We start from the raw sequence: 12,500 nt of genomic DNA on the forward strand, positions 1-12,500 counted from the left end.
TTTATTGACCCGTCTGTCTCAATGACTCCCCATGACCAGGCTACCTTATTGCATAGTCGGCTTTTCTCCTACACAAATCATTTTACCGCTTTTATTCAAATCGACACATTTCCCCCCCTTTCGATCCTACTTCACTTAAACTACAATAACATTTCATGTCCACAGCTTCAGTCTTTCATTCCCAGTGCCAATCGTCTATCATCCAGATTAACAAACTTGCAGTTTTCCGGTTTCTATTTTCCATGCTTATCATAGTTTTGTCTACTTTCAGTCTCGGTTTCTCTCAAAAAAACTCTTTCTAATTCGTTCACTAATCCCTGCAGTGGTTCTTCACAGGATCATCTGAAACATCTGGAACTCCACACTCCATTCTCAACCTTTTTCCTCGTCTTAAATTCCACTTTCTCCTCTGGCTTGAAGTCCACCATTACTCTTTTCATGGGGACATTACATAGTGACGAACGTATAACATAGTTCTACAGTAAACCAGTCACTCTCCCATCTGTATTATAACATGTACTTTGCATTCATCATCGTAAATCATAATGACTCTCATCAATTTACCCTCTGCACCATACATCCTCAATGAACATCGTTAAGTATTTCTGGGTTCATGACCGTCTCATACACCTTATGCCTTTGACTCTCAAGTTTTTGTCACAAATGACTTTAGTTTTAATAAACACTTGACTCACACATACTCACCGTTTTCTTTATCCTAATCCACGTCGGCCTTCCTTTACCATTCTTCGTGTTATTTGCTTTATTTTCCGGGTCCAAAATCGTATCATACACATTAGTAATAATATACTACTTTAACCTTTTACGAACGAACAATATTGCTGTTACCCAAAATCGTATGGAACTACTCACTCCTCCAGACATTTCTTACACAACCTTGCCACCCACTTAATAGTTACTTTCCCAACCTTGCAATCATAAATTTACAAAATCCCTTTCCATTGGTGTATCATTCAGTTCCGGTTCTCATCTGTCGTCCCAACATTCAGCTAACAACATTTCGCGCCTTGTTCAATAGGAACTTGAGTGAACTTTTATTAGATGAATTCATACGAGGTTAAATCTGGATTGCGTTTGAATGATTCAAATGAATCAGGGGTGGCCCTCGACTACGTCGCATGAGAGCATCACTTGAGACTAGGACCGTGTTCATTGAAGATTTGTAGTAGTTTTAATGTACCATAATAATAGCTGTCGTGGTAGTGTTTATAAGGAAAAATGAGAGTACCATTATCTTAACGAATCCTGTATTGAAAACTCATACAAAATCATCGTGCAAAATATTAATATATTTACAAGCTGTTACATCAACAGAAAATACAAAATCCATGGTATTTGTAGCAATTTGTGTATTTATAACAAAATACAGTCGTGTCATTTTTCTTGCAATATGCATGCCAATTTTTTTATGCGTCATACAAAAAATGCATGAGTCACCTAAGCGCATTTGTATCAAAGGTCCGAAACCAAGCACTGTGGCTTCAGAACAGGGCAGTAAGAACCAACACGAATTCCACAATTGGCAACGGGGTATAAAAAAAAATAAATGGGAAACATGACAAGACCATGAAATTACTCTGTGAAAATAAATGGTCGACATTCAAGATAAGAAGGAAAGCGATACAACCATGCAAACTTGAGCATCTTGGCTAAATGAATCGCTACAATTGATAGTGACAGGAGTAGTATTCAATAGCAGTAGTTATTGTAGTCGTTGTGACATTAAAAATGTAAAGAATTAATTCAGCAAATCAGTGGAGGGTATATTTACAAGCACACCTTCTTAAATCGTTCACAGCGCGTTCCTTAAGACACCATAACTTCCATCCTTAACAAACATATTAATGAAAAGTACATGATACAAATTATTCTATGAATATAATACAATGAATCACAAATTACTTAACACGATGACGAAAGATGAACATATTTACAACGATGATTCAGAAACAGAGGATGAGAGAGATAATCATTTAAAATACATAATATATCAATGGTTTTTTTTTTTGTCAAATTTCTAGAAGTTAGTTATCATCATTAGACAAAGGTTTCGCGGCAGAACCGCTAAATTTTGTTAATGAGGCTAACCCACTTCACTGTCTTAGCAGACATTATGCAAACGACTGAGGATAGAAATTAATTGTCATTTGAAACAAATACATTCATACTTCCATTTGTGCATAAAAACATACCACATATATATATATATATATATATATATATATATATATATATATATATGTATGTATGTATGTATGTATGTATGTATATATATGCATATATATATATATGTGTGTGTGTGTGTGTGTGTGTGTGTGCGTGTGTGTGTGTGTGTTTGTAGATATATCACACTTGAAAAGGTGACTGTACAGGTAGTAACTGTTTTGATTAAAAGCTTTATGTGGTTTTATTTCTTAATTGTTCATGTATTTATTAAAGTCATTGATGAACAGGAATACTGAAATGCAGCTGCCAATGAAATTATGGTGAGGGATATACAGTAGCTTATAACTGTAGCACTTGTAACTCAAATACTAATGAACATTACTCATGTCTGTGGCAGGAGATTTTACGACGGTGGAGACCGAGTATTCATGTTATAAATGTGATTGTAAGCACCAGCTTTTAATATTCCTTGTCGGACGGACTCGTAAGTGTGAAGGCTAGTCTATGGAAAGAACCTGTTATAATGAACAAAATGGTAGAAAATTATGTTTGTACGTTTTTATACTAAAACCAGGCTTATACAAGCTAGCTGGAAAGACTAGAGTCGCGCCTCAATGCCTGAAAAGAATTATAAGTTGTGTACGTGTGTGTGTGGTAAATGCCAGTACCTTAGAACAGTAATCGAAAATACTAAAGTATAATATTTCGAGTCCCTTTATCTCGAAGAACTTGTAATAACAAATTGTTATGAATTCTAGTATCTGTAACTTGTACATGGGAAGCGCTGGTAACTGTAAACTCGTCTATTTGACTTGACCTGTATACTGTGCAAGGATATTGCTATCGTTTGGTATTGCTTGTATTCGAGAAATCCAAAATTTTGGACTTATAAATGCGTGTAGTTGTTAATTCTGATACCTTGGGCTTATGAAAATGAATAACAGGCGTCGGCTAAAGCCTTGATATTCTGACCGCAGTCAGACACGTATCCAGGTAATTATTGGATCCTTTTAGAAGAGTTTGTGTTTAGGACTTGCAATAACGATCAGTTCCAGCATTTTGGGCTCCGAGTGATAATAAACACCAGCTTCTGGGAAGCGGTTTGTGTATACGTCCGAATGCAACGTTGGACTGATGATCCTTTTAAGTCTAATACTTCCCCGTTATGACCTTGTCAAAAGGAACTACCTTCCCCTCGCCGTCTCTTTTGAGCTTGCCCGTCTTCTCGAGGACCTCGATCGTCAGGTAGCCGGTGATGCCCACCGACAGGAACACCAGGAGGGTGACGATCTTGTCCGGGATGCAGGTGACGGTGCTGCAGGCGTAGGCAATGATGAAGCCCAACGACTCCCACAGGCGGTAGTTGCTGAAGGCGGCTTCGCTCTCCCCTGGGAATATCACGCCGTAGAACGCTGGTTGGGGAGATGAGTTCGGTTAGAGGACGTAATGGTGGTAGTCAAAAAGTAAGAGAAATAGTAGTGCTATAGCTGGTTCAGTGATATAGCATACTAATGAGTTATGCCTATTGAATGGAGTTCATTACAATGTACTACATTGTAATGATCTTAATACATATGCTTTAGATATTAGCTTACATATAAACCAAGCCCGCATTTTGCTGTCTTGCATTCTGTCTATGTACCTGAGAAATAACTAATTAGGAAAGCAAAACAAAAACACTTATTGAAACACACTTTGGCTCGAAATAGATTTTCGTAAGGTAGACTGTGCCACTGCACCGATGAATTGCAACACAAAACACGTATAATACAGCTCAAGAGAGGTAATGAGATTTAAAACATCTCTTACTGTACAAGCACGCTGCGTGTTAAAACTCTGAAGAGGACATTGTCTCGGGGGTTAGTCACGTTTGTATCAGTACACATCACACGGGTTACGCTACTTTATGTGACTTGGAATATGTTAGGGCCTAGAAGCTACCTTCCATTAATGCTCAAAATGCAGCTTAACTAAAGCTCCTTTACAAAATATGTCCATGCCTAAAACCCAGTTATAATTTCAGAACACACTTTGTTCGTAAAGTAGCGAAAATAGATTTCTCACCATATATCTCACTCTTCAGTAAGTTATAAAAAAAAAACGTAACTAGAAACGTAAAAGCTAAAGTAAACAAGCTAAATACATATATTATCTGATCGTTAATAAATATGCTGGTTAATTCTTCAATTCTTTCATCTATTGATATGTAATTCACATACGTAGACAAATAGCAACTGACCATTTATCTGCGTCTGCCATATGGCATCAGCGAAGCCCCACAGCCCAGCCAGGACGAAGAAAACGGGAACTTGGTCGGGGTTCGGCATCCAGTAGATGAGTGTGATGATGACGCTCAAGTTGATGGAGAACCCCAGAAGGAAGACGGGGACACGCCCCACGCTCTTCACCAAGGGCGTGAAGGATATGGAACCTATAACGTCGCAGGCGCCGTAGCAGATCAGGACATAGCCGACCATGTGGACGCCAAGGCCGCAAGATACGTATGCCTGAGAAGAGGAGAAGAGGAACATGATCTAGTAGGTGCCTCCTCTCCAACTAACTGACGGAGAGTGTGACAGTTGTTAAATATAATTACAAAGACATTTTAGCTTTCACTACACTGGGAGATTCAAGGGAATTCAAGAGGACGAAACTTCCATTGAAGATAATGTGTGTGCTGATAAACCGTTAGTATTCGGTTGCTGATATATATATTATATATTATATAAATTAATACTATATATATAAGATATATATAATATCTATATATTATAATATTATATATATATATTATTATATATAAATTTCCATTTTAAAAGGTATTGACCTTTGGCTACTTTAATAAGAAATATGCTTCTTATAAATAAATATATCATATATATATATATATAATATATATATATATATATATATATATATATATATATAAAATAATATATATAGGAAGCATATTTTATTGAAACAGTCAATTTCCTTATGTAGGAAATGGAAATTACACAATGTGATTGTTTCGTAAGTTGGAGGGTAAGTTCACAAATAATCTTCTCAAATATATAATAACATTTAGCAGTTGCACACGAGCTGCTCTCAGTATAAAGCAGTAATTCTTAGACTGGGGGCGCGGGTGGGGGCGGGGCACCAGAATCTTCCAAGGGGGCCCCAAGCAGGGTTGCCAGATATTGCTTATTATTTTATTTTTATTTGTGATGTTAATTGCAAAATTGCCAAAGTTTATATTTTTTTAGTAATTAGTATTTTTTTCTAATATTTTCTGTCAATTTAATCTGTATAATGTTGAAACTGTTTGAATAAGGATCAAGATAGAACTTGGTTTCATCATATGTGTTTTTTACCAGTTTTATATGAACATTGTTTATTCCAGAGTAACGGCAATGAAACAAAAATCTATCATTCATCCATATACTCATACAGGAAAAGGCAGAAAACAAAAGCCGATTGTTCCAAATTTTACTGGAATTGTAAAGTGGAGAGTTGCAAAGGACGCCTGTTTATGTATGTAGACGTGTTTTACAGCTCTTCACTTCACAATTCCAATAAAATTTTGACCAATCAGTGTTTGTTTTCTGCCTTTCGTAAATGTAATAGTCATCGACGCTTTTCTTTCCTCGACGGTTGCTATGAATGACACGAGACATGGTTATACAAAATCGTCTTCATACCGACAGGAGCTCGGATGCAACTGCTAAATGTTACTTATATAATTGAATAATAAAAAGAAATAATATGTAAACTAAGCTATCAACTTGCTAAACAATTAAACCATGTCATTTCTATTTCATAGATGAGGCAATTGCCCTTGGCTGTTTCAAAATAATATGCTTCCTAAATGAACCATTTATTTTGGCTGTCAAATTACCGGGTGTTGAAGTAACCGTATTTCAATTTACCGGGAGTGATATTACCGGGATCAAACTAGGAGTTTACATAATGGCCACTATATATATATATATATATATATATATATATATATATAGTATAAAAGGCCTATTAAAACACTCTGGTTTAAAGCTAAGGACTATATTTCGGTGGACTGATCCCACACTTATCAAGTAGTGATAAGGGTGGGAGTCAGTCCATCGAAATATAGTCCTTAGCTTTAAACCAGAGTGTTTTAATGGGCCTTTTATACAGAGATGTTTTAACAGAAGAATTTATTTGCATATATATATATATATAATATATATATATATATATATATATATATATCAAAGATGAATAGCAGCGAGTTTTGGGAGATGGACAATTCGTTTTGTCATTGTACTTTATTTAGCTGACGTTTCAGGACCATCTGACCCATTTTCAAAGCTATGAATTTTAAAGTATAATAGTTAAAAACAGTCTCAGACTTAAAAAAAGGGTTTTAAATAAAATAATAAAAGTATGAATATGATAAAAAAGAAGCAAAGTTTACCGAGTAGTAGTGAAGATAAAAACTGAGTGATAGGCGGGCACGTTTAGTTCCAAAGGAAACTCAAGAGAGGTGTTGACCGTGATCTGAAGATAAAAACAGTGATACACGGGCACGTTTAGTTCCAAAGGAAACTCAAGAGAGGTGTTGACGTGATCTGAGTATTTAACAGGGGAACTAGCTGTTTCATGAAGAGTGATTCCAATATTGACAGTTGATGGTCGTTCGGAGCTTTGCTTATTAATTTAAACTCTTTGCAATTGATGTTACATTTACATTTACACACGTTCGATGACTTACGCCACAATGAGAGTCAGATCTTGCCTTCAGCAACCTACTAGTGGAGCCCACGTACTTCCCCAGGTCACATCTGGGGCAATTAGACGGATAGGTGACTCCCAAGGTCATCAAAGGGTGAAGTCTGTCTTTATATTCAAACAACGGCCCAATCGTCATTGGGTTACTTACTAGGTATTAATTTAAGTTCACCAGCAGGTAAATATTTATTCACTGTTTGTCGTAAGTTCTGGTAAAAACGTTTATCGTAAATTAGCAGGGAGGGGAGGGGGGGGGCGCACTTGCATAAGAAGATAGTCTAGAAACTGTTGGTATTTCAAATTTTCGGCGAAAAATAACTTTATAAATTTCTAAATAACAATTTAACCATTTTCTTTATAGGTTTTCCCACTGTGAATTTAAAGCTTTGAAGGACAACATGAAAGATATTGCTATGATACTCCTATTCTTCCTTATCCCGACTGTCGATTATACCATTTAGTACAACAAAATTCAGACTATTTAATTCTACAGAGAAACCACAAAGTTTATGTGGATTAAAAGTAGATATAAAAATAGCGACGATTAACAAACAAATATGATTGATCGAAACAGTTAGGTACTCTCCCACGAACACGTTTCTGATTCCTTCAGCAACTGAATTTCCAGCTGCTGGAGAGAAGAACGTAGTGGGAATGCATCTGAATTGTTACTGTAGAGTCTAGACTCTTCAGTGTCCTACTCTGTGAGGCCTCCACCTGTCACATTCGTTTGTTAATTTTGAATTTTCCATTTCTGCTTTTAATTCTCCGGTTTTGATTGTACAGCTGCACCCACCTTTATATACCTATTGCAGCTTCTGTAGAATTCGACTATGTTCGACTATTCACAGTTCAAAGGTCCAGTGCAGTCCTCTTGTACCTTGTAGTTGACCACACTTCAGTCCAGTAATTCTACACAGATTGACTGCTTCATGTAAAGCAGTCAATCTGGGTACAGTTAATAATGGTTTAACGACTAGTTAATGGCTGAAACAGCTGCATTTTACACAATCTATTACTTGTTGCCTCCACTACCCCACTATTATGTACATCCTACCACTTGCTTTTTCTGTTTCTACTCACTGCGTCTATTTCCTTTCTCTGCCCCAATTAAGAACCCACATCCTTTCCTAAAGCCTATGTAGTACAAGCCTTGAACTTTTCACACTCGTCATCAATTCCACCCACTTCAGTGTGTTTATCCTTAGCCTATTAGTCATCTAACTTCTAACTACATGTTTTATTTTATCAAACTTACTTGTCTTCATTACATTTAAAGCAACATTCTTAGCCATTCCTAACTAAAATTAACTGCTATTTTTACTTTCTCAGAGTATATTAGTGAACATTCTTGTTTTGAAACCATGTCTTCCCAACAAGCACTACCTCAGAACACCTTCCATATGAATCTATGAGTTTTTACTCCAAGTACTTAAAATCTATCAATAATTATATTATTTTTGTCACTTTTCCATTCAAATAACCCATCCATACTCCCTTTTCTTGTTTTTATAGTATAAACCTTACTTGGCTCAAATTCAGTTCGCTCACAAACTTTATTTTCTATCTTCTCACTGTTTTCCAATCCAGAACAACATACATTGACTGTCTCCACCATTGCTCCTGTCATGCTGAATCATAAATGCACACCTAAGACAAATACATTTGTAATCTACGATTCGCATAATCTTGACGCAGCAAGCACCACCCTGTCTTTTGTTCTGCCTTTCTCATTCATGGCGAGTACAATCACTCTAGGTACGTATTGCTGTTGAATACCCACCCGTCAACTTTAGTCTCACTATGAAACATAACATCCAGCTTTCTCTCCTTACACACATTGTATATCAAAAACTTCTCCTCTTTACTACATCCATGAACACCCAAGACTTCTTGATACTTTGTCTCTCCTCTGGCCATTGATATTCGTAACAAAGCAGTGAGAAGGTTTTTCTTTCCTAGAACCTTGTAGCAAGAAGTGGCCCATGTGTAATTCAGGAGCCATTTCCTCCCAGCAATCGGCTCAGAAGCCTCAAATGGCTCGAGTATGGCGCTCTCAAGGACCGAAGTGTAGAAACAGATTCTCTTCCACCAAGGTAACAATTTGATTTTAAATTCTTTTCTCATACATTTAAAGGTAAATCTATATGTCCTACTTATTTAGGTATGGGAAGTACATTCTGCAAAGGTCATTTCAAGGAGTTTTGCCTTATTCTATGGACCTGAACTTCAATCATATCAAGGATAACATTTGTAATGACAAGTCAGCTCACGTGAACCAAACCCGCTTTCTGGCCGTCTCAGTTTTAGTTTTCTGTAAAAGAAAACTATTGAGATGGCTTTGTCTGTCCGTCCGTACTTTTTATGTCCGCCCTCAGATCTTGAAAAACTATTGGGGCTAGAGGACTGAAAATTGGTATGTTGATTATCCACCCTCTAATCATCAAGCATACCAAATTGCACCCCTATTGCATTGGTAGTTTTTATTTTACTTAAACTTCAAGTTATCCATAACCGTGCGTCTGGCAACGATTTAGGAAAGGCCACCACCGAGCATTAGTTAAAGTTTCATAGGGAGCGGCTCATGCATCATGATACTGAGACCACAGAGAGATAGATCTATTTCCGGTGGTCTTGATTATACGTTATACAGTAAACTCGGCGCATTTTTTACTTGTTTTCATTTCGAAGAAAGGGAACTTACAGCAGTAAAATCAGCGCTGAGGAAAGCCTGCTCGACCCCAGACCAGATGGTGAGAGGGAAGATGAGGAGCTGGTAAGGATGCCTCATGTGGTTGAAGGTTGCCAGCAGGAGCTGGATCCCCGTTCGTTCCTCGTTGGAAGTCTTGGTGTCGATGTTCTTGAATCTGGGAGGAGGAGCCAGGAAATATTCATTAATGAAGTCAATATTAATTCATGAATAATTGAGTAGGAAACAATAGGCTCCTTGGATGGGCTATCTCTTTTTTTACACCAGAAGGTCTCTAAGTGAAACAAGGCGTGATCCGGCCTTCAGCTTACTCGGGACGCTGTGCAAGGTTTTCCCTTCGCGCATAAGTTTTAAACATTATATTACTAACTTTTAACATAAATTAAAACGGGCTAAAATCTACGGACAAATCGAGCCTTGTTTCTTAAACGAAAATAAAAATAAATATGCTATAATTGTTTTGTACTGTTTAACATACACATTATTTATTTTTTTACATTTTCGTTCTCATAAATACATCATAAATATATCGTAAAATTCCTGTATCTTTAACTCAATGCGAAAGACCTCTCCTACCCCTCAACAAGTACAACAACAACAACAAATTAGCTTGCAGGCTTACTCCCCGAATAAGCAAAAAATGAACGGAGCACATGCTATAGGTTTTGAGCAAAAACTGCAATACCATTTCCATAAGGAATGAGTCAAAATACCATAAACTAGCTAATTATAGTTTTAAGAAAATAGGAAATCCTAGCCAAATGAAGAGATATGGAATGTCTTTTCAAAATAAACAAATTACTATCGTTCGGCAGATTTTCAATTTAATTTCTTTTCTATGAATAAAATTGTTCCAATAGTATGTTTTGTCAACAGAGGTTTATCTATAATCCTTTTACTAAGACTGAATAATAATCTCCAAAGTATAATGAAGCTAAAAGTGAGTTCATCTCGCTTCTGTTGAAATTAATTTCTCTCTGATTTTCATTTTCCCAAACTTGATGGCGCCCAAATTCTTCTAACCTGCTTCTTATTTAGGGTTCTGTTATGTATATACTATGTACACATTCGTGTGAGGATTTATCCCTCCTGTTTAGTTTTTCTTTATTCTTTGGCGAGTTTCTGAGTGGTCCACAGTCTTTTTGGGCCTTTTGTGCATAAATCTAGGCACCCTACAAATAACGAGTTTGTTAGCGCGCGCTACGCACGCTGGAACCCGACGTTCCTGTCTCCCCTACAATCCCATTTCCCTTCCTATTCCTCCCCATAGCGAGGCAGAAAAGCAGATTTTCAGGACGAGGGTGGATGTCTCCCCTACCATCCAGTTCCTTTACCTACCCCGCCCCCACCCTGGGCGGACAAACTGTGTTGTATGGGGTGGGTGGCTGTGTCATGTCTCCCCTATTGTCACCCGGGGGAGGACTAACAAGACACACTCGGATTTATATTTTAGATAATAATGATAATAATAATAATAATAAGGTTTTGTAATCCCATAATTGTTAACACTCTAGATATTTCATTTTTCCTCATCGAGGTTGGCATCTTCACAAACTATGATCCTGGAATTTTTCTTTAGATGCTCATAAATCATCACGTACTATTTCATTAGGATTTGCGTTTGTAATTGATCTAATGTAAATTCTGAGAGTATCCTAAGACGTGAATCATTGTTAAGTATACTGTTCCGTAAGAAAAATAATACTTAATATTGATTCATGTCTGTGGATGCTCCCAGAATTTACATTAAAGCAATTCCATACACAAATTCCATGCATACATGCATAAAAATAAAAATATAACGAAAATTATAAGGTATATTCGACCCAGGTGACTCTGTGACCGTCATCATTAGTTTTCCGAGATAAATCGGTCAACTTGTTTGCATACGTATTACGATTCATCCATTCGCCATATTTCCTAAAAAAAATACACATACATACATACATACCATACATACATAAATCAAATGAAGAGTAAGGTGTATTAGGTCAATGTGACCCTGAAATCGTCACCGTCAGATTTCCGAGATAAATCAGTCAACATGTTTGCATACGTATTACGATCCATTCATTCGCCACATATCCTTAAAAAAGGGGGGGAAAAAAATACTTCGTCAGAGGGTCCAAGAAGAGGAAGATGATGAGAGAGGCCAGAAGGGCGAAGACCAGGTAGATGGAGGACATGGTGTACATCTGCCATTTGGGGATCTCCGTCGAGTTGCCGCCGCTCACGTTGTACCAAGGGCAGAACTCGTAGCCGCAGGTCGCCAGGTCTTCCTCGGATTTCACGGGGTCCTCGGCGCCGACGGACAGGACTTCGAGGAGGAGGAGAGATAGAGAGCGCGATAAAGGAGAGAATACGTTGGAGGTGACGAGAGATGTTTGAGATAGGAGAAAAGTGGCGCTAAAAGCACTACAGGTGATGATTAGAAGTTGGTGGAGAACTTGGCAGTTATAACCACAAGAGGTGCAAAGAATGAAGAACACTTCGGGGAGGAGGAGAAATAAAGGACGTGATAAAGGAGGGAATACGTAGAAGACAACAGGTTATTAGAAGGAGAAGTTGGTAATTATAAACAAAAGAGACTCAAAGAGAACAAACAAAAACATTTCTCATCAAGAGCAACTCAAAGTTAACAACTTATCATCGTCAAAAAACAACAACGATGACAGCAGTGTAAACAAGGGTGACAAGACCAGGAATGATATATAGTTACGATGATAATAAATACCATTCCCAATCTTTCAAATATTCTACTTCTTCGGACTTACCTGTGGAAGTAATCAGGTTCCCCCAAACCTGCGTCGACTGGAAGAACAAGAAGAATATGCCGAAAAAACGGGTTATGATCACT

At 37.3% G+C, this 12,500-nt stretch overlaps 1 protein-coding gene across 2 annotated transcripts in view; it reads right to left on the bottom strand.

Moving 5' to 3' along the window:
- Positions 1-1,251: 1,251 nt before the first annotated feature.
- Positions 1,252-12,500, bottom strand: part of LOC135210872 (UNC93-like protein) — a 36,347-nt gene continuing 25,098 nt past the window's right edge. For both annotated transcript variants that reach the window (XM_064243784.1, XM_064243783.1), the window contains 5 exons: positions 12,418-12,500; positions 11,756-11,960; positions 9,638-9,800; positions 4,427-4,694; positions 1,252-3,599 (listed from right to left, as the gene is read on the bottom strand). The exon at positions 12,418-12,500 is cut by the window's right edge and continues 41 nt beyond it. In XM_064243784.1, coding sequence (XP_064099854.1) covers positions 3,337-3,599; positions 4,427-4,694; positions 9,638-9,800; positions 11,756-11,960; positions 12,418-12,500 — 982 coding nt within the window. In that variant the 3' untranslated portion in view covers positions 1,252-3,336. The remainder of the gene's footprint in view (positions 3,600-4,426; positions 4,695-9,637; positions 9,801-11,755; positions 11,961-12,417) is intronic.

Source organism: Macrobrachium nipponense, chromosome 4, assembly GCF_015104395.2.
Source record: "Macrobrachium nipponense isolate FS-2020 chromosome 4, ASM1510439v2, whole genome shotgun sequence".
Taxonomy (NCBI): Eukaryota; Metazoa; Arthropoda; class Malacostraca; order Decapoda; family Palaemonidae; genus Macrobrachium; species Macrobrachium nipponense.